Source organism: Capricornis sumatraensis, chromosome 2 (genome assembly GCF_032405125.1).
Source record: "Capricornis sumatraensis isolate serow.1 chromosome 2, serow.2, whole genome shotgun sequence".
NCBI lineage: Eukaryota > Metazoa > Chordata > Mammalia > Artiodactyla > Bovidae > Capricornis > Capricornis sumatraensis.
The window spans coordinates 208,728,172-208,749,627 of record NC_091070.1 but is presented as its reverse complement, the minus strand read 5'-3'; the positions used below and the strand labels follow the sequence as shown (position 1 = coordinate 208,749,627).

General features: G+C 47.7%; 3 protein-coding genes across 4 annotated transcripts in view; 1 reads left to right on the top strand and 2 right to left on the bottom strand.

Annotated features, from left to right (window-relative positions):
- Window positions 1–1,661: 1,661 nt before the first annotated feature.
- Window positions 1,662–5,227, bottom strand: YRDC (yrdC N6-threonylcarbamoyltransferase domain containing). Its single transcript, XM_068964749.1, has 5 exons — window positions 4,845–5,227; window positions 4,175–4,289; window positions 3,944–4,063; window positions 2,762–2,904; window positions 1,662–2,422 (listed from the first exon to the last, which is right to left on the bottom strand). Exons 1-5 carry the CDS (start codon window positions 5,225–5,227, stop codon window positions 2,353–2,355), a joined length of 831 nt encoding a protein of 276 aa, XP_068820850.1. The 3' UTR covers window positions 1,662–2,352.
- Window positions 5,228–5,264: 37 nt separating this feature from the next.
- On the top strand, window positions 5,265–6,459 carry C2H1orf122 (chromosome 2 C1orf122 homolog). Of its 2 annotated transcripts, none has more exons than XM_068966249.1 (3): window positions 5,265–5,353; window positions 5,585–5,786; window positions 6,035–6,459. In XM_068966249.1, exons 2-3 carry the CDS (start codon window positions 5,739–5,741, stop codon window positions 6,128–6,130), a joined length of 144 nt encoding a protein of 47 aa, XP_068822350.1. In that variant the 5' UTR covers window positions 5,265–5,353; window positions 5,585–5,738; the 3' UTR covers window positions 6,131–6,459. The 2 variants fall into 2 exon arrangements, with proteins under 2 accessions (XP_068822350.1, XP_068822349.1); XM_068966248.1 differs by lacking the exon at window positions 5,265–5,353 and adding an exon at window positions 5,439–5,494.
- Window positions 6,460–11,678: 5,219 nt separating this feature from the next.
- Window positions 11,679–21,456, bottom strand: part of MTF1 (metal regulatory transcription factor 1) — a 38,578-nt gene continuing 28,800 nt past the window's right edge. The window contains exons 7-10 of the mRNA XM_068965983.1: window positions 18,379–18,475; window positions 17,058–17,653; window positions 13,427–13,490; window positions 11,679–12,235 (exon numbers count right to left, since the gene is read on the bottom strand). Of these exons, the coding sequence (XP_068822084.1) occupies window positions 11,805–12,235; window positions 13,427–13,490; window positions 17,058–17,653; window positions 18,379–18,475 (1,188 nt within the window). The 3' untranslated portion in view covers window positions 11,679–11,804. The remainder of the gene's footprint in view (window positions 12,236–13,426; window positions 13,491–17,057; window positions 17,654–18,378; window positions 18,476–21,456) is intronic.

Below are 21,456 nucleotides of genomic sequence, written 5' to 3'. Positions count from 1 at the left end.
CTAGGTGCTTCTGGGCCCATCAAGTCAGGGCCCATGGGGAACAGAGCTAGGTGGGTGTCCTGCAGGGATGGGAAAAGTGGGGGGTGTTCCAGAGTGGGAACCCCAGGGGCTGGCAGGGGACTGCACTTAGCCCCAGGGAGCTCCATGTCGTCAGTTGGAAACTTTAAACAATTCCTTCTAGCTTGGAACTCAGCTGGTTGGTGTTGTGGAGTCACCAAGTCACTGCTCGTAGAAGGGTGTCAGGGCTCTGGGCCAGCAAGCACCTGCTTCTGCCAGCCTGCATCCTCCCCAGGCCTCCCTCCCTCATCGGCTGTCTTCCCCAAGTTAAGAAACCATACTTAAGACTTTATAAAAGGGAAAATTCTCGGTTTAAGCTCTTCCCAGTAGATTCCCAGACCTGATTATCAGGATATAATCCTGAGCATTCACACATTTATTCAACACACCCTTGGCAAGCACCTTACCATGTGCCAGCTGCTGGGCGAAAACCTGACCAGGAATGGTTCCTGTCTTCCTAAACTTGCAGGAGCCAGCTTTCCTTATTCCTTATTTGGTGTGGCCTTGTAGCTAGTGCCTAAGCACAGCTATGAGTTTTTCCTTTTTTCAACTTTGCCCACTGCTGGGAGTTCACTTCATTTTCCTCGAAGAAAACACCTCTGTGCTCCAGAGCTTTCACTTTCCTAGATGAGTATTTAGCTCCAGGAGAGGACTAGGACACCCCCCCCCCCCATTAGCTGCCTGAATTGAATGAGGCCCACTCACTAGAGCCGTTTTCAGTGCTACTGTGATTTGTATTAAATATGACGTATTGTTCCTATCCTCCAGCCAGCTTTCCTTTTGCTCCCTTCAGGTTAACACACTCTGACCCCTCAGTCAGATTCTGTGATGAACTGACAAGTGGGATGGGCTGGCTACCACATTAACACAATGGAAAAGCCGAGTTTGCTTAAGAAATTAGTAGTTTCAACAGGACTTCTAGAGGGAATATTTAGCAAACCAAGGCTTATTTACAAACTAATATGCTAATTGCAGGGATCCTCAAAGCAGGCCCTGGGATACCCTCTTGGCAAGATTCTTAAGATCTACTTGAAAACATGCATTCGAAACCACTGGATTGAGTTTATGGACTTAAGACTGAATCCTAATTCTGAGAACTGGGACATGACGGGGGAGGGGAGGAAGCGGGCCCTACTGGTCACCACAAGGATTCCCCAGTACCTGTTTAGTAACAGGTACTAAACCCCACCAATGGATGGGCATTGGGGCAGGCCTGGTCACTTTGCTGTGATTCAGTTGGGGAAAGAAACCAAGGCAGGCAGGGACAGGTGAAAAGGGCTGGATGGTGACCTGGAGTAATTTACAAGGGAGTGACAATGAGGCTTCATCTCACACATACACATTTTTAAAAACACTAAGAGTACAGTCAGACCGGGGGGAAGGGGCAGTAATTCTCACACACTGCTGATGGTAATGCAACTTGATTCAGTTCTTTTGAAGGCTAACCTGTATCAAGAGCCATAAAAATGTCCATATACTTGGACCCAGTAATCCTACACCAAGGAAATAATTCAAAAGAAGAAAAATAAAACATTTACAAAGATGTTTAATAGCATTCTTTTCTATTAAAGAAAAAACAAAGTTCAAATGCCCAACAATAATTATGTTTAATACTTTATATATAAAGGCTGCAGAGTAGACACTGGATTTAAATAAAGGTATTACAGGTATAAGAAATTATAATTTGTATTATGAATAAATAAGAAAAAAGTGGCTAAAAAGAACAGCAGAGGTTTTCCAACATTCTTCAATAATTTGGACACCCCTTCCCAACCGAGCTTACTTCCCATCATTAGACAAAAATGATGACTCTGCCAGGCAATTACAGCACAGAACCAGCCCTGGTTCAGAGGAAGCAGTATTTGGCCTATGGCTCCACAGGTTTTATCCTAACCTGGATCCAACTTCAGAAGCACAAAGTGCCTTTGGTCACTTGAGACTCTTGAAAAAGCATCAACTGATGCATTAGCTGATTTGGACCTTAAATGCCACTACCCACCAGAGAAGAGGGTCTCATTAGATTGCAAACTGGTTATTTATTTTTCAAAAATCAAAGGAAGAAGAAACCTGGCCCTCCTAGGAATGGACTTATTATAACCTCCCAAACCAGGTGTGAGGCTTAACCAGCAGCTTCTGAGTTCTGGTCTATACAGTTCAGAAAGAAACTCTGCCTTAAAAGGTCAGACTACTAACACTATAGCCCTAGCAGCCTCTGCAAATGAGGCTTTGCCAACTACCAGCGGTTGGACACATAGTGTCCAGCACCAGTCACTGGGCCTTCCCTCCTCCAGAGTGTCACAAGCAGGATCCATGTGAGGGGAGCAGCCCATACTCCTGGAGGATGGCTGAAGTACTTTCAAGGGCACTGAAGAGGAAATGGAGGACAAGTTAGGGTTTGACTTCTTAAAGCCCCAAGCCCACCAGAGTCTGGAGATCAGGGACCTCTAAACTCTTTGTAATATGCTCTGTTCATCAAACCCATGATGGACCCTTTGAATCCTGAAAAAGCCAGCACACAAACACTAGCAAACTTAGTTCCACTCCACCCACCACCTCTCCAAACTTCCCACCCTACTCAGGGCAAAATAGGAGGGACAATCTTTGTTTTTTCTCTCCTGGTCAAGGCACTTTTGTAAATTGCATTTCACAACCCCCGCTCAAATCCTACCCCTGTGCCACAGGAAAAAAAAAAAAAGAGACTCACCAACCAGGACGAATGATGCCAAACTTTCCAGGCACAGACAAGTCAACCACAGTTGAGCCTAGTCGACACTCTGGGCTCTGGCCGTCCCCAATTGGTCCCCCATCAATGATCAAGGACAAGTGAGGCCATAGGTCCTGGAATTCCTGAGAAGAGGGAGAGGCATCTGCAATGTCACACCACACACAGGGCATATATGCAGAGGCCACACAGCTCTAAAGCAGCAGGCATCCTCCTCTAAGCAGGGGAAGGAAACTCGGGGTCAGCTGTAACAAAGACACTGCATTTGTACCCAGGATACCGCATCCTATGAGCTTTGGAGCTCCCCACGTTAGCACCCCAAGGAACACCGATTGAGAGCTTAAAGACAGTCTTACTATGGCAAGAGGAAATTCCACACACTGCTTCAGTTTGGGAGGGAGGAGTAAAATGACTGGAAACCTCGGTGGGAATCCAAAGCTATAGGCTCTACTGCTGACTTTCCACCAAACTCTGTGTGACTGTATGCAAGTTATTTTATCCAGGGCTATAAAAGGGCTGGACTGGATGGTCACTAAGGGTCCCTCCAGCCCTACCACTCTAATGCTGAATCGCAGCAGAACTCTGGATCAGGGTAGCACAGAGAAAACAGGTAGACTCAGTAAGTGCATGCCATTGGCACTCAATCCCTGGGCTGTGGAAAGGAGTTTCCCAAACCAGGTGTGAGGCTTAACCAGCAGCTTCTGAGTTCTGGTCTATACAGTTCAGAAAGAAACTCTGCCTTAAAAGGTCAAACTACTAACACTATAGCCCTAGTTAAATGACCTAGCTTGTGGCAGAGCTAAGAGAACAGAAAAAGGAGTCCCTGGGATAAGTGACTTAACTTTTCAGTCTTCTGCTGGGGGTGGGGTGGGGGGGGGCAGTGGAGAATAAAACATGCTATGATGTCTATTATTGTTAAAAAGACACTATGGAAAAAAAAAATCAATTCTCCCCCTTGATTCTCCAACTTTAAAACTTTTCTGAGGTTATTCTGGATTTCTCCCACCCCTGCCAAATGGGCACACTTCCTACTATTAAACCAAAAGGGTGGCTTTCCTGCCAGGCAATTCCAGTGAACCATCATCATCCGCCCCCACCCGCCCTGCTCAAAGGAAACTGTGGCCTGGCTGATGTTTCTGCAGGGAGGACTGGGTTTACTCTCACCTCAACATTCAGAGGGCTGGACTGGGAGCTGAGGTTGGCACTGGTGAGAGCGAGTGGCCCCCCAAACACCTGGGCCAAGTCCTGCATGAAGGTGTGGTCAGGAATCCGGACGCCTACAAGCTATGAGGCAAGAAGAAAGGGGTCATAAAAAGGTTGGAAGGGGTGGGGAATGGGCCTAGCATGGATCGTAGCGAAAGCCAATGGCAGGACACAAGAGAAAATCTGACTCACAGGAGTGAAAGGATTCAGGTCCTTGTTGAGCTCCTCTGAGCGTTCCATCACCAGGGTCACCGGTCCTGGCAACAGGTGCTTCAGGAGCTCCTCAGGTACTCTCACATGGCAGTACCTGGGAAACAAAGGGGGGGCAAATCCAATCAAATGAAAGGTACTGCTGGTCCTATTCCAGAACCTAGGAAGATCTAGGAAAGGTGACCTGAGGGACTACAATGGGATCCGCCTGTCTTCCCTTTTCACCCTCAAGAGCTTGAGCAGAAAGCAGGGCTTCAGAGGCGCACCCCAGGCTTGGATCCCACAGGTCTCTGGTCTGGGAGACTACAACAGCTGCACTGCTACCGCGCTCCGAGTTTTATTTTCTTCAAAGTACTCCCTCTGTTAATTTAAGCTACCGTGCTCCCCCTCCTTTTTTCTTAAGCCGCAGGAGTACCCCCATCCCAGTATCACCGCCAGGAGAATAGGGCCTTCTGCCTCTTTCAGCGCCGAGTCCCCGATCACGTTCAAGGCCTGGCAGACACTAAGTGCTCCATACACATTTCCAGTTCCGGATTCCTGGGTGAGCCTGGACAAGCCCCTCCCGCTCTCTGCGCCTCAGTCTCCCAAGCCTGTCACCGGAAACCCCTCCCGCGGTGCCGCCCTCAGCGGGGCCGGGTCGGGGCGGCCTCACCTGTAGACGTCGGCCACGCGGCCCAGGCATACGGCCAGCGGCTTGGTCTCGCTGCGGCCCTTGATACGGTACACGGCGCCCAGTGCTTCCGAGCAGCTCGCCGAGCAGGCCAGGCCGTACAGCGTATCGGTGGGGACGGCCACCACGGCGCCTGCGCGCAGCTCGGCCACGGCGGCCCGCAGCGCCTCGGTCCAGCCGCCGCGCTCCGGGTTTGCGGCCCGCACGGCCCCGCTTCCCGGGAGCCGCAACAGCCGGGCCCCCGGCGTCGGACTTGGCGGGCGAAGGAGGCGCCCGCTCCGGGCTGAGCCCGCCGGCCCCTCGCTCAACCCCATGCTAGCAGCCACCGCGGCCCTCAGCGCCCTGCACGGGCGTGCCGGAGACATCCGCCCAGGCCCGCTTCCGGAAGGAAGTGACGCGTCCAGTGATCTTCCGGTCCAGGAGGCTCGGCCCCACCCCCGCGCCGGGCAACTTAAAGGGACCGCGACCCCCAAGAGGATTGAAGGAGACCGGTGGGGACGGGGCGGGGCGCTGCTTTGCGGAGTCTTAGCGCAGCGCTGGGGAACGGGGGGTGGGGGCTGCCGAAAGGGGGGCGGTGGTCGGGCCGCGCAGGCGGAGATGGAATGGGGCCCGGGTTCAGACTGGTCACGGGGGTGAGAGGGGGCCCGTCGGGGCGGGGGGAAGGGGTTCTGACCCGGCGCAAGCGCCGGCCCTGACCGTCTGTCTCGCTCTCTCCCGGACAGGGAGGCTGCCGGCGTGGACCGTGGGAAGGCGGGGCTGGGGCTCGGCGGGAGGCCACTCCCGCAGCCTCCCCGGGATGAGCGCGCCCAGCAGCTGCTGGACGCCGTGGAGCAGCGGCAGCGGCAGCTCCTGGACACCATCGCCGCCTGCGAGGAGATGCTGCGGCAGCTGGGCCGCCGGCGCCCGGAGCCGGCTGGTAGCGGGGTCAGTGCCCACCCCGGGCTGGGCCTGGGAGGTGGGGACTGCCCACTGGCCGCACTTGCTAAGCCCTGCCTTCCCCTGGAGGGTGGACGAGTGTCCCACCGCTTTACCCCCTACTGCCTCTCATCTGGACGAGAGGCTTTGAAAAAGTTAAGTGCTATCCATGTGCCAAATGGCCATCTCTTTTGGGGCCTGATCCAAGGCCTTTCCTCCCAACCTCACTTTTTCTTTTTTTTCCCTGTTCCAATCAGAATGTCTCAGCCAAACCTGGAGCGCCCTCCCAGCCAGCTGTCTCCTCCAGAGGTGGCTTTCCAAAGGATGCTAGCGATGGAGCTGCGGAGCCCTGACCATCCCTGAGCCTGGCGTCCTATCTTCTCTCCCTCCCTGGGGCTGGTGGCTGGACTTTGAACAACTCCCTTTCAATAAAGGGGCCAGTCTTCACTGGCAATGGCTGGTATTTGGCTGTCAGCCTGGGGAGGCAGCTCTGCTAGCAGCTGGGTTCACTCCCACTTCATCCTGGCTGAAGGCAGTGCTGAGCTCTGAAATGTAGCCGACAAATATACCCAGTCTGATTACCCAGATTTGGGCAGACCAGCAGTGCTCGCCGGAATTATCTGGCCTGCTTTGGGGGATCCAGGTGGTGTTACATGTCCATTTCATGCTTTGGGGGCTCCTAGCCCCACAAAACACTTTTAGCAGAGCCTTTATTAAAAGGAATCCTGCAGACTCTCCTGGTGACCGATCTTTCCTTTCTGTCCCCTCTAAAAACTCTAATGACTGGCGAGTGGGGAAGTGGTTGAAAACTGTCAGCCATGGGTAGGGTTGGGAAGAAATACCACAGATACTACCAGATTTAAATAAGCATTTAATTAGGATTTCATTAGTATTTAATATTGCTTTTTTCAATTCCAAAAAGTTAAATTTTCACTTCTTAGCAGATATTTTAAAGTACAATATTAAGTTTATACAAAATGAGCAATTAAGCAAACACCATTATTTCACATTCTTCAAAAATACAAATTCATATTTATTCTTTTTTGGGTTTAGAGGTTTCTTCCTTTGGAAGTACTGAACCTGTAACGTTTTCATATCGCTCAGTGGAAGTCCGTTGTTCCCATGTTTCACAAATAAATTTGGTAGGCTTTTACATAGTCCAAATAAAACTATTTGGGATTTTAAAAAACTTTCAACCAAGACCTCTGGCCAATGACTAGTGTGTGTCAAAAGAAGGTTGTCGTGGGTCTTGCCTCTCCTGGCCAGAAAATCTGAGCCAGAGATTCAGCAAAACCCTGTTTCCAGCCACCTTCCCCAAACAGGAACTAGGAGTTTACAGGGAAAAAGAACAGCCACCTTGAATTCCGACCTCCCACCCCCATATTCTCCAAAACACAACAAAGGATGTAGACTGTTGAGTCAAACAGCGCCCTGGGGAGGCCTGAGGACACAGGGGAAAAGGGCAAGAGAGGCCTCTTGGACTTGGCACCACTATGAGGATAACAAGGATATTGCAGAAAACACCCCTGGGTTTGGTGAAGAAAAGATTTTATGAAAAATTTCCCCGTAAGAAAAAGAGTAGAAACTGCATTGAGCTGAGAAAGTGACATGACATCACCCAATTTGGGGCCCAGCAAGCACACCACCAAAAGGGCAGTGTGTGGTTTTAAACTTTGCTTCCAGTAAAAAAGGCTTGTACTATGTACACATTGACATAAAGATCCAGTTGAATTTGCATTTTTCAGTGCAGACTGAGAAGCCCTCTCTTGAACAGGAGTAACAGAAATGCCCAAACAGTGATCATCAGCTTCCCCAAAAGGTGTGAGAAGAAACATGGGACCCCTTCTCTTGCCTCCCAACACATGCAAGAGAAAAGAGGCTAAACTGACGACCAATCAGAAATATGTTTAATTCAGTTTTGTTGCCTCTCCCTTCCCCAATATTTAGGAATGGTCAATTTCTGATCTATGTCATAGCAGAACTATTTGCATATGATCTATGGAAATCTTTCTGCTTTGGCTGAAGTATGTTTTAAAACTTCTCTATTCATTAGCAGCCTGAAAACTGAAGATAAAATGGGAGGGGAGAGGAGTGAGAGGGAAGGAAGAACGTTCATAAAGCAGATTATTAACAGCTTTGTTTACTGGATTCAATGAGGGCTGGAGGCTTTTGCTTAAAGAGCCGACAGGATGGCTAGGGTTGTGACCCCCACCACCTTCCCCAAACATATTTCTGATTGGTGGGGTAGAAAAACTGCAAACTCATTAGCAATACTGTTGCAGTTCCACAATCAATGATTTCAGTGACTCTGGAGAAGCCTTTAGGATTAAGGACAATGGACCTGATTACAAATGTAAAAGTCTAGAAAGCGCCAGGTGTCTGCCTAGGAACAACCGGTTTCTTCCTTTCAGGCATAACTGTGTAACGGTGAAGGGGGAAAGATGGCGAAGGGCCAAGCAAAAGTGATGAAAAAGGGCCTCAACAGTCAGCAGAAGAAAACAGGACCCGCAGCAGTTCTTCAGAGGGCCTGAGGGGGTGCCCTTGGGCACACAGGGAAGGCTTGCATAGATTGAGCAGTTGCTGAGAATGCATAATAGTGTTTCCCTATGCACAGTCTCATAGCACAGGGCTGACAGAGTGGAAAAGCGCGGCCAGGCCAGGGTCACATGGGACAAGGACCGTCAAGCTACACATATTGCACCAAGGTAAGTGCTTTTCTTGTTACACCTCAATTTAACTTTTTTTCTGAGCAAAAAATAAAACTTTGTGGAAAGTATATATATGTATATATATACACACACAAAAGAAATTGCAGCAATTGAGTTAAAGATAAAATAACCTAAAGTGCTTTTTTAAAAAATTATTTCTTTAATATACCAATATGAGGTTCTGCAAACCCGTCCCTTTGGACATATTCAGCATTATACAAAATCTCTCAGAAAAACCCACCCGCCCATTATCCCCGTCAGTCTGCTGCCTTGACCCTGAAAGTAAAACTCTCCAGAGATGGTGAAAAGAAGTCCCTTTCTTCTACCCAGAGCAGTCTTCACACCTTAAGGCCCCTCCTGGGCTTTGTACCATGATCTCCTTCTAAAGGGGGGATGGGGTGGGGTGGGGTGGGATTCAATGAGTGACACCAATTCCTGTCATCAAACTACCGATGCCCCCAAGAGGCTGGCCAAACTGCCGGGAAAGGTAGGGCCACTTTCCCTCGATGCCTCCCTCACCTACCTGGGAAGGGCCAAATTCACTAAGGCAATTTGGTGGTACTGGCCGAAGTTTGCAGCCACCTGCCAAGCCCACAAACCCCCAAATTCCCCAGGCTGACTAGCACCCTATAAAGGGGCAGTCTAACTGGAGATGCCAGTGGGAGCAGAAAGCCTCAGTCTACGGGGGGCTATGATTAAGGTTACCGTGGGAAGAAAAAAGGCGTGATTTTACCTGCTGGAAGTCTGCACACCTTTCCTAACTTCACCCTAGGATCATTCCTGGGTTTGAAAACCACTCTTCATGAAGGCTCTTTGTGGCTCCATTTTCAGCGGCCCTCTCTTCTCCAAGGCCCTTGGCACTAGAGACCAGGCTGATAGAAGGGGGGTAGGGTGGGGAAGAGTGCTAGAAGAGGAAGGAAATGAGAGGCTGCCTACCCTGTGGAGTAAACCTGCTCTTCACAACCACTCACTAGCATTTTAAGCACATCCCTGATGTTTTCAAAGCCCCTCTGTAATCAGTTGCCCTCAAAAGGCAGATACTACAATTAGAAAAATCTGTCAGCCTAAAACTCGGCTTCTTCATCGCCCTCAACCTTAGGAGAGCGGAAAAGTCACTGACCTGGGCAGACCCAACACAAGCACAGCAGTGGGGAAGCAATATTTCAACCATGGGCACATCCGACGGCCTTCACCTGGCTCCTGTTTCCCACCTCAGCTCCCAGGAGCCACATCTCAGGTGAGCCTAGGGTGCGTGCATGGGGAGGTCTCTTGGGACCCCACCATGCTGCTCTTTCTCAGAAGGTGTAGAGAAAACAGCCAAGGACCTACCACAAAGCTTCCCATGAGCTCAAGGCTGAGTGACAGCCAAGGACAACCCATACTCAGCAGCTGTTTTCCAGGGAGATGAACCCACTGTGGTAACAGAAGGTTCCTCCTGCCTTATCAACTTCTGCTGACATCAGCGGTCACCCAGAAACCACCAGTTTTTTGGACAGGAGAATGCAAAGGGTCAAAAAAGAAACAGATTCTCCTGACTAGACCCCAGGAGCGAGAAACCACCAGCTGCTTGTAGTAAAGCCCACTTTTCTTCACGGCAGTCACATTTACCACCTATGCCCTCTTGTCCGAATCTGTCCCTGAACATCCTGTTAAAAGCAGGGCCCCTGGCTCCCAGGTAAATGATTACTCTAGATACTGTCTCGGCGGGCCCTGAGGAATGGTGCAGGGAACAGGAGGGTGACAGATGCAGATTTCGTCACCTTAGGGAGTGAAACAGGAAGGCAGAATTACGGCTGCTTTCTGCCTAACGTCATCGACTCAGCAGGGCAGCCTTGTGTGTGGCACCCTGCTTCTCACTCACAGCAGGAACGAGGCCCTTGGGAGGCAGAGGCCTTGTCAGACCTTGGGCCACACCTAGTTTCTGAGTTCAGTGAGTGTGGGGAGCACTCGTGACTACATTAATATAGCCAGTTAAGAGAAACTTTCCATTTTAGCATGGATTGTATTTTATGTTTTAAGAGGCAATGACTGACTCGGAGCCAAAGGCAGAGAGATGGATATAATTCTATACACAAATAAAAAAATTTCTTTCCCTATAACACAACTTAATGAAACATTCCAAATGAGATAACTTATTGCAACATTTCAGGCTTTTTGGTGGGAGGGGAATTTTTTGTTTTACCCTGAGTAGAAGATCATCGCTTTTTTTTTTCTTTTTTCTTTTTGTTTAGAAATCATATGACTAAGCCGAGCAAGTCACATCCTTCTTTGCATTGTACTAGGCTGTATGCAAAATCCAGAGGGGTGAGAGGCAGAGATGGGGGGGCGGGGCGGGGGGCAACCAAAAGCCTGGCTGGAACCCAGAACCAGGATACCTGGCCTGCCGATGACATGCCAACCGAACATCACTCCCATCAAGCCGTACCTTCTCCTGATCAGCAAAATGCAGCTCTTCTGCTCCAAGGAAGAAGATACCATTCAAGGAAGGCAGACCACCAGCCAGCAGCTGGCCATAAACCACATGTCCACTCTAGGACAAAACAGTGATGTTCCCCAAGAAAAATTCATCACTGTGATCTGCAAGCCCTGGCAACCAGCAGAGAGAGAAGCAAGAACCCAGAGCAAACAGTATGATCACAATAGAGCCTGCTCTGCACAGGTGTCAGGGAGAGTCCCCACAGCCTGGGACTAGGATTTTGGACGCCCATTTGTGAAGCCGCTGGCTGCAGGGTGACATCAGCCATAGTCACCCTCAGCTCCACCATCACCAAGCACAGACCACAAAACCACCTCGCCCGATCCCTGCCCAGCTCACGGCTGTCTGACCTGCCTTTGCCACTTGACTCTTGGATGGAGTGAGGGTCTGGCCTTGCAAGCAAGCTTCAGCCTCAAAAGACACACAGGGCAACGCAACATCCGACACACTGAACTCCACTGCCCGGACTACAAAGACCCCAGTGCAAGTGATGGGCAGCATCAGATTGATGGAAACCACACCCTTTCATTTAGAATTTTTATGCATACGAGTAACCTTAATTTCCAAGTTCACATGACAATAAGCAAAAGTGACATACAGTGCAGCCAAACAGTTCATTTATAACTTAGCTTTTTTTTGTGTTTTTGTTTTGTTTCTTCCAAAGATCAGTTCATTAAAAACGGATGCTCCTGGGATACGAATAAAGAAAATACGTCTGAAAGGTGAGGATTTCAAACAGTAGATTTCTTCATCCTTCAAACTGCTGACCCCCACGATGTTAGGCATCACACACCTCCTGCTTCCTGCTCGGCCTGTTCCAGGAGGGGAGCACAGGCGGGCCTTTCACTTGGAGAAACTGCTGGTCAGGCCCATCTCTTCCTCGTCCTGCAGTAGTGCTTCAATGGGAATCAGGTTGGAAGTGGTGTCCAGGCTCTGGAGGGACAGAAACTCTGACATATCTATGGCACGGAGCGGCTCTGTCTGCGGGTCTGAAGGAGTCACCGCCTGTCTGCTTTGCTCGCAGGAAGAGGGGGCAGCGGAGGAGGATGACAGGGGGATCGGGGGTGGGGAGAAAGTCTGTGGTGGCAGCTTCAGGCTGGGCCCGTCAGGAGGCTGGGCGCTCAGCGTGGGAGGGGGCGGGGAAGGACAGCCCTTCCTCCTGCTGGCCGCCCGCTCCTTGGCAGAGTCCCGGCACGCGCACTGACACTGACAGGCCTCCTCTTGTTTGATGATGATCACAGGAACACTGAGGCCAATCTGCTGTACAGCACTCCCTGCGAGAGAGGCGAGAGAGACTGCTCTTCAAGTAGCCGCAGGGCAAGGGCAAGGGCAAGAGGACAGGAGGGTGTGAGACCAGCTGAGCACCGCGGAGGCAGAACGATGGGAAGGGTTGGATGCCATGCTCCGGGTTTTGTTCTGCTTTAAACTGGACTGCGTTCTTCCTCAAGTAAGAAGCCTTTGACACTCCCCATCCCCTCCAAGACAGAAAAGCCACACACCATCTAAATGCACCTGACTCTCCTAGCTTCATCTCTGGCCACTCTCCCAGGCACCCACCATGCCAGCCACAGTGGACGCCTCTCTCTCTCTCTCTGCACGTTCTTCAAAGCTCTGGGCTCAAGAGCTCGTCCTTCTGCCTCAATTCTTCTGGAGAACTCATGTCTGAGTTCATTCCCCTCCTCTCCCAGTGCCTCCAGGCAGTGTTTGCAGCAGGCTTATACCTTAGGGCTGGCCTGAGGGCATTGCCATGTGCAGAGCTGGTCCACACTGCACCAGCCCTGCCTGCCCCAGAGGCTCTGACCTCCTTTAGGACATCCCGCTCAACTTTGCAGCCATGATCTCTGACACACTTGTGCACACATTCCTCCTCTTTTGCATATGTCTGTTGTGCACAAGCACACTCTGAATTCAGACAAGCTTCGTGTGTCTCAAAAGAGCTAGAGACCACAGGGCAAGAGAACAGGTGGGGGGCGAGGCCTGTCTGAGAACTAGTGCTTTGGCGTTGCCACAGACTCACTGATGCCTTTGGGGGACTCGTTTCATCTTTCAGGGCCTAAGTTTTCTAATGTATAAAAGAAAGAGTTTGAGAAAAGGGACCCTTTAGTTTTATAGGAGTTTCTGACCCAGATGCTATTTCTTCATTACTGTAATTAGAAAAGAGTCCAGTGAATTAATAACTTCTCTCTTTAGCATTAACTGTGATCCAGACTTTTTTCTGGCTATATTAAAGGCTACATGTAAAAGGGAAAGAACCACTACTAGTTAAAGAATGTTGTGGTATTTATGCTATACGTGCAGTAACTTTCAGTAGCTGTAAGAATATGAAAGACTCTAATAGAAAAATAATACATGATAAATGTAATTTAAAAGAAATTAAAATCCAGGGCAAAGCAAGATTAACTAACTGTGCCTCAGGGGGGCCCAGAGAGTTGACTTCCATTTACAGCTAACACAGAATTACGTACCTGTGCTACTGGCTACTGGTACTGCAGTGGTAAAAAACACCTTCTCAACTTTAGATGCTTGCTGCTGGGGGAAAAAAAAAAAATCACATTTATGGCTACTCAAATATGATACATCCCCAAGGACATGAAGCCTCCCCAATTGTAACAGTCATCCATGAGGACAGAAAGCCCTCAGTGTTCAGGGATTTTTGCACTGAGCAATGTTTTGTTTGTGCTCTGACATGAGGTCACCACACTGCTGGACATTCAGTGCTAACAATGTAGCAGTCTTTGTCCCCTACTCCTTGGCTGTCTCCCAGCTGCTTAATCCAGTAGGTTCTATGTGCACAAAGGCCCCTCCAAGGTTGCTTTTCTCAAGTGGACGGTCTTCTCAGGGGGAGCCTGAAGGCTAGTTTCCCCTCTAAGTTCTCTACTCCCTGCTGACTCCCAAAGTTCTTTTTATACCCCTTGAGGACTAAGCTGCATGCTAAGGACAGGCCAAGACTTCCTCTCATAGGCAGAAGACCTATGAAGGCCCTAGGCAGTATGGTGTAAGCTGCACCGGATGGTGCTCAAGGGTGAGCCCTGGACTTAGCCTCACCAGGATTCAAGTTCAAGCTTGGTCACTTATTAGTTGTTGATGTCATGCAAGTAATTTAATCTCTTAGTCTTGGTTTCCTCACCTGTAAAAACTAGGATGACAACCCAAAGACTCTCCCAAAGGCCCCAAAAGGATGAAATGAGATGATGCATGTGAAGCCTGAGGCACACCATGGGGATTCAGCAAATACTAGCTGTACATATGATTACTAAGTAGGACCATCAAGTTGTGCCCAGAAATCACTCCTCAGTTTAGTATACTTCCTATTCATCTGGCTATAGGGTTTTTGCTTTCTCCAATTCATATTAAAAAGGGGTTTATCTTTCGTCCTTTTAAGGAAATTAAAAAGTGCCTCTCGGATGAGTCTAGGAGGAATATGAACACTCTGGCTAAGTTATAGGGGAGACATTATGAAACAGTCATGGAGGAATGAGACTCAGTACAAATACATGAAAATGAGCGTGGGCTTGGTCACTTCAGTCGTGTCCGACTCTTTGCGACCCTATGGACTGTAACCTCCGTCCATGGGGATTCTCCAGGCAAGAATACTGGAGTGGGTTGCCATGCCTGCCTGCAGGGGATCTTCCCAACCTAGGGATCGAACCCAGGTCTCCCACATTGCAGGCGGATTCTTTACTGTCTGAGCCACCAGGGAAGCCCAGAGGAAAATGAACTGGATGGAAAAAGAATAAGCTGTTTCATGCAGTTCCCTAGGGCAGCACAGATCCAGAAAGCGGAGATAAAGAAACTGCATGGAGGCATGTGGTTGCCAGAGGGGAGGAGAGAAACAGGCAAGGGGAAGTAAGAACTGCGAAAGGCCAGTTGCAAAACACACGCGTCATGGGTATGAAAGGTACAGTGTGGAGAATATAGGCAATAAGCATGTGAATCTTTGGATGGTGATGTGTGTGGTAGTGTCACATATGGTGACCAGATGTATCGTGGTGATCACTTTGAAATGTACAGAAATATCACTATGTTGTCTAACCGGAACAGAGGCAGGTCCGTGGTACTTCAAAACAAACAAACAGACTCACTGAAAGATCAGTTTTGTGCTTTCAGGAGGCAGGCTGGGTGGGGAGAGGGGGAGCTGGCTGAAAGCAGTGAAGAGCTAGACCTCCAGTTAAGAGATAAAGTACTAGGGCACAGGCACAATGCGATGGGCACGATTAACACTGCTGTATGTTACACATGAAAGCTCTTTAAGCAGTGAGTCCTGAAAGTCCTCACACACACACATTTTTTTCTGTATCCTTTTTATCTATCATGTGATGATGGATGCTCACTAAACGTGTGTCAAATTATTATGCTGTGCGCCTCAAACTTATACTCTGCTATCTATCAATTATATCTCAATAAAACTGGAAGAAAATAGAAAAAAAAGATCATAAATGAGATAGTAGGATCATTTTCTGTATACAGCCATCAACAAATATTAAGAACAGTAAAAATAATGGGAAAAAAAATTTTGGGGGGGCCGTGTTGTGCAGCATGTGGGATCTTAGTTCCCCAACCAGGGATTGCCCTTTGCAGTGAAAGTGCGGAAACTTCACCACTGAACTGCCTGAGAAGTCCCTGAAAATAATTTTAAATAATGAAAACAATAGTAACAACCAAAAAACCGAACCACCTGGAGGCAGGTTGGATCACAATGCTGAAGAGGCCGTTCCAGGGACTCTGGCCATCTGAAACTGGAACTAGGGTGCCTCCAGAGGTGGTGGCGCCCATCCCATTTATGGAACTTGAGTGCTCTTGCCATTTAGCTCCAACCTGCCTTTCTGGTTGTTTGGCAGCATCATACATCCACCAGACCTACTCCTGCTCAGTGCAGCCTTTCCTCCACCTAATTCCTGCTCACACCTCAAGAAGGCTCACCTGGCCCGTATGGCCACCCAATAAGCCTTTAGTCTCTGAACCCCTCATCTGGCAGCACAATCAGCAGCATGGATTCTGGGACTGGTCTGCCTAGGCTTTGCCATTTATAAGCTGTGTGACCTTGGACTAGTCACCACTTAACTTCTCTGGGTCTCAGCTCTCCATTGATAAAATCATATCTACTTCCTAAGATTGCTGTGATTAAAATACTTAACATGGGGTGGGGGTGACATCTAGAGATACAAACATACACAGATGTTAATAATCATTTATCAATATTAATTCACTTACAATAAAAGTATCACATTGATGCAAGCCGTTAATAATGAGGGAAACTAGGCTGGGCGTGGGCAGGAAGCAGGAAGTGTATGGAAGTTCTTACTATTTGTTTGATAAAAACTAAAAAATATATATAATCTAAAAATAAGGTCCCTAAGGTAATGACTGGCACTTAGACCCTCAATTTTAATAAGTGCTTAGGTAGCACAGGAAGCCCATACATACAAGAAGGGCTCAAAAAGTCACAGCTATTGTTATTTTTTATTACCATTATTTTTATTATTTGACACTTTATCTACTGGTAGCATTAACTTTCTTCTAGGCATTTTAGCCTCTTTAACTAGAATATAAGTTTTTATCAAAAAGAAATTTTTTTTTTTTTTCATTTTTCCAGATTTCCAAGAGTATCCCGTGTGGTATCTGGTATACAGCAGGCTCTCAAAATATACTCAGTTGAACAACCACGTCATTTCCTTAGCCATTGAGACCATACACTTGGGTAGAAAATGGCTCTACGATGGATTCTGGGAGCACAGATTACTTCTGACTTGGCCACTGTGGTCTGTTTCCATCTGATAAGGTCCCATCAGTCCCTCAGCCCAGGATGGACTCTGCCTTGGAGAACGTTCTCAGGCTCTCCTGTCAGAATTGACAGAATCAGACCACAGCTGAAATACCTAGGTAAATCTGAAAATTGTTTCTCTGGCCCTCTATTATAGGTATTGACCGCAACATTCTGGGACTTATACTGCTTGATTATGGGGGAAATGACTGGTAGGATGATGTGTTTCAGGGTAGAAACGACAGCCATTTTCCTTTTTTGAAGTAAAGGCCTCTGAACATGTCACCCACAGAAATACACTTCACCCACTGGATCCCTTTCCACATCATACTTACAATTTGCTCTTGAGTTTGCGGTGTGCTGGTGGTACCATTTAGTATCCACTGTAAGTTCTGCTCCCCCATGACTAGGCTGGGCTGCAGGATAGCTGCACTGGGAGTTGGGGTGATGGTTAGAGTGGGATTACTAGTTAGGACAGAGTTGGCATCCAGGGGCAGAGTCTGGACCATGGCTGGCAGGGGCTCAGTAGTACTTTGTGTTTGGGGTGGTGCTGCCATGGCAGATGCCACTGCCGCTGCTGACGCCAAGGCCCCAGCAACAACAGAGAGTCCTGGTACGATGGGCTGCGGTGCCTGGAGGTGCGGAAGAAACTCTTGATGATTAGCAGCAAACTGCGTGCTGTGGGCAACAGGCACTTCTGGAGGTTGTAAGAGAGCAGGGGGGTTGCCAAATGCAGCTTGCTGGGAACCAGTTCCTAGGGAGGGAGCAGGCAGAGGAGCAGATGGTGCTGAGGCTGGTAGTAGAGGCTGGGGTGGCTCGGAGATGCCAGGCTGCAGTATAAGTGGAAGAGATAAAGATGCTGAATGTCTTGTGGATGGCGGAACATCACTGACTGACTCTGCATCACCATTAAAACTTTCAATCAAGGCAGCTGGCAAGAAAAAGAAATAGAAATATAGATACACATTCCAACCCTTATATAAGCCACAAAAACAGTCTCTATGGGCTACACCAAAGACAGCTAAAGTCTGTTAGAGACGATTCCTTCACTGCAGACAGGCTGGCTCTCTGCTTTTCATGTAATGACCCCTCTGGTCAAAGTACCAGGCTTTACCATCAACCTCACTTTCTAAACGCGAAGACCTAGTATGGATCTAACCATAAAAAATGTGTGTCCTGTGGCTTTTGTGGAAAAGAGGTTAGACATTCTCTTCTGGGCACATGACCACTGAACACACTTTTTAACTACTGTGAAGCTTCAGGGACATATTTTCATTCAAACACAATTTGATCTACATATCTGAAGTTTGGTTTGTGGATTCTATCCACTCATGAATGGGGTGTCACATCAGAAGAAAGTGCTCACGACTCCTCTCACTTTTTGAAAGCCAACGAAAGCTTTTGGAAAAGGGGACCCTCTTCATTTGAGGGTCCAGGAAAGTAGATCCTCAAGTAAACCCTTGATGAGGGAAGCAGGGGAAAGAAAAAAACGGAATTGAGCTAAAAAGCCCATCCTTCTCTGATCCCTCAATGAAAGTACACTTCATTCAAAGGACCTGAAATATACCACTGTGCTTGACATCTACTGTGTCAACAAGTGTGAATTCTCCTTCCCAGTGCGGAGATCTGAGCAGGAAGACAGTCTGTGTAACAAACCTGTCTGTTGAGGATCTTCCTGAATTGCCGGATCATCTGACTTCTGGAACATTGGTCCAAAAATGATTGCTGGTGAGAGAGTGCTGAGATTCTGGCCCTGTGGCAGAGACAGAGACAAACACATGAGGCGCACCATCCAAAAGCAGGTCTGCACCCCAAGACGGCGTGGAGCAGCAGGATGAGAATGATCTTCGGCTATGCTTCTGGTTTCTAACTTTTCTTTTCCTAAGGTGACATTTATTCCCCTAAGCCTCAGACACTGAAGATCTGGGTCTTCAAACACTCTAAAGCAGGAGTTGGCAAACTGACTTGCTGGCTGAATGCCTGTTTCTGCAAATAAAGCTGTACTGGAATAGGCACTCTGGTTCACTTTTGAATTCTCTCTATAGCTTCTGCACTGCAATGGCAGAGCTGAGGAGTTGTACAGAGAATGTATGGGCCACAAAGCTGAAATTATCTATCTGGCCCTTTACAAAAAAAAAGTTTGCTGATCCCTGCTCTGAAAGATAAAATCCTGCATAAAAGTGGGGTTGTATAGTATCTATTACTTGGAACTTGCTTTTCTCATGTAATAATAATATATTGTGAATATCTTTCAAGGTTATTATATAACATCTATAATATTCTAATAAGTACACATGGTGGTGAATGAAACAATATAAAGAAACACAATAACAGACAATAATAATGGCCTTATCCTCACCACTATCATTCCAGTTTCTTTCTAACTTACAGTTAAGAAAAGGTCAGGGGCATTTTGTAAAGCTATGAAAAACCAAAACACCTAGTGCCCTGAGGGCTTGACTCCTGCCAGGCACCTAATAAAATGACCACCTCTAGGTTTCCCTTTAGTTTAGTTTATTTAAGGGAAGGGAAAAAACAGTAATTCTCTTCTCTGTGGTCCACCTCCACTCCGCATTTTGTAGGGCGAGAGTGACAAAAGCAAGATTCCAAGAACTTCAGTGAAGCTGACGACCAGCGTGATACAGGGTTGGCCAAAAAGTTTGTTCGTATTCTTTGTAACACGAAGGCAGAAACCTAGCAAGGCTTCCAGCCTCTAGTCCAGAGGGAGTTAGGAATCACAGGCCAAGAAAATGCCTTGAAACCTTTCATCATGACACAAAGTAGGAAATTATATAATTTATAATAACTTATGAAAGTGAAGGTCACTCAGTCATATCCGACTCTTTGCCACCCCATGGACTGTAGCCTGCCAGGCTCCTCTGTCCATGGAATTCTCCAGGCTGGAATACTGGAGTGGGTTGCCATTCCCTTCTCCAGGGGGTCTTCCCTAACCAGGGATTCGAATCCAGGTCTCAAGCATTGCAGGAAGATTCTTTACCATCTGAGCCACCAGGGAAGCCTAAGAATACTAAAGTGGGTATATATAATAATTTATATTATATATAATTTATAAGGTATATTACATACATATGAATGTATAACTGAAACAAAAGTCTATGAAACAGAGCCTGTCCTTATGACCTGCAATGTCTTCTATATTCTCTATCCTATTGCTGTTCTCAAAATGTTGATTATAAACCACTATTTTATAACCCAGTAAAGATGCACCACCCAGTTTGAAACACAGTGAGCTAACAACTACCACTAAGCTGCAAGCTTTGCAACTTCTTCATGGTTGTTATTTTTTTTTGTTCTACTTGTTTATGAATCATTACAGGAATAACAGTGTTTAAAAGGAATGAATCTGTGACTTCAGAAGATGATGTATAAGAATTTTCACAGCAGTACTGCTGTAATGGCTCCAAACTAGAAACTTTCCAAATGCCCAAGGGCAGGAGACAGAACATACTCTTATATTCACTTAGTGTAATAACTGTTCAGGCGCTTTGCTGGAGCAGCCGTGCAGAGATACCCCACGTCCAAGGTAAGAGAAACCCAAGTAAGACGGTAGGCACTGAGAGAGGGCATCAGAGGGCAGACACACTGAAGCCACAATCACAGACAACTAACCAATCTGATCACACAGACCACAGCTTATGTAACTCAGTGAAACTAAGCCATGCTGTGTGGGGCCACCCAAGACGGATGGGTCATGGTGGAGAGGTCTGACAGAATGTGGTCCACTGCAGAAAGGAATGGCAAACCACTTCAGTATTCTACCTTGAGAACCCCATGAACAGTATGAAAAGGCAAAAAGATAGGACACTGAAAGATGAACTCCCCAGGTTAGCAGGTGCCCAATATGCTACTGGAGATCAGCAGTATGATCTCCAGAAAGAATGAAGGGATGAATGAAGGGAGGCAGTCAAAGCATGATCTGAGCCTCTAAGAGCCTTTCTATAATATTCCAGAAAGAATGAAGGAACGCAGCCAAAGCAAAAACAACACCTAGTGTGGATGGGACTGGTGATGGAAGCAAGGTCCGATGCTGTAAAGAGCAGTATTGCATAGGAACCTGGAATGTTAGGTCCATGCTGCTGCTGCTAAGTCGCTTCAGTCGTGTCCGACTCTGTGCGACCCCATAGACGGCAGCCCACCAGGCTCCCCCGTCCCTGGGATGAATCAAGGGAAACTGGAAGTGGTCAAATAGGAGATGACAAGAGTGAACATCGATATTCTAGGAATCAGCAAACTAAGATGGACTGAAATGGGTGAATTTTAACTCAGATGACCATTATATCTACTACTGTGGGAAGGAATCCCTTAGCAGAAATGGAGTAGCCATCATAGTCAACAAAAGAGTCCGAAATGCAGTACTTGGATGCAATCTCAAAAATGACAGAATGATCTCTGTTCGTTTCCAAGGCAAAGCATTCAATATCATGGTAATCCAAGTCTATGCCCCAACCACTAACGCTGAAGAAGCTGAAATTGAACAGTTCTAAGATGTCCTTTTCATTATAGGGGACTGGAATGCAAAAGTAGGAAGTCAAGAAACACCTGGAGTAATAGGCAAATTTGGCCTTGGAATATGGAATGAAGCAGGGCAAAGGCTAATAGAATTTTGCCAAGAGAATGCACTGGTCATAGAAAACACCCTCTTCCAACAACACAAGAGAAGACTCTACACATGGACATCACCAGATGGTCAACACCGAAATCAGATTGATTATA

What these genes read in the sequence shown, in the direction of transcription:
- YRDC (XM_068964749.1), bottom strand. Translation starts at nt 5,227, where the DNA reads ATGTCTCCGGCACGCCCGTGCAGGGCGCTGAGGGCCGCGGTGGCTGCT. An exon ending in ACCTGAATCCTTTCACTCCT is followed by an intron (nt 4,064 to 4,174) that starts GTGAGTCAGATT and finishes CTTGCCTCATAG; the next exon opens with CTTGTAGGCGTCCGGATTCC. An exon ending in CCAGCCCTCTGAATGTTGAG is followed by an intron (nt 2,905 to 3,943) that starts GTGAGAGTAAAC and finishes CCCTCTTCTCAG; the next exon opens with GAATTCCAGGACCTATGGCC.
- C2H1orf122 (XM_068966248.1), top strand. Translation starts at nt 5,460, where the DNA reads ATGGAATGGGGCCCGGGTTCAGACTGGTCACGGGG. An exon ending in GGTTCAGACTGGTCACGGGG is followed by an intron (nt 5,495 to 5,584) that starts GTGAGAGGGGGC and finishes TCTCCCGGACAG; the next exon opens with GGAGGCTGCCGGCGTGGACC. An exon ending in CGGAGCCGGCTGGTAGCGGG is followed by an intron (nt 5,787 to 6,034) that starts GTCAGTGCCCAC and finishes TGTTCCAATCAG; the next exon opens with AATGTCTCAGCCAAACCTGG.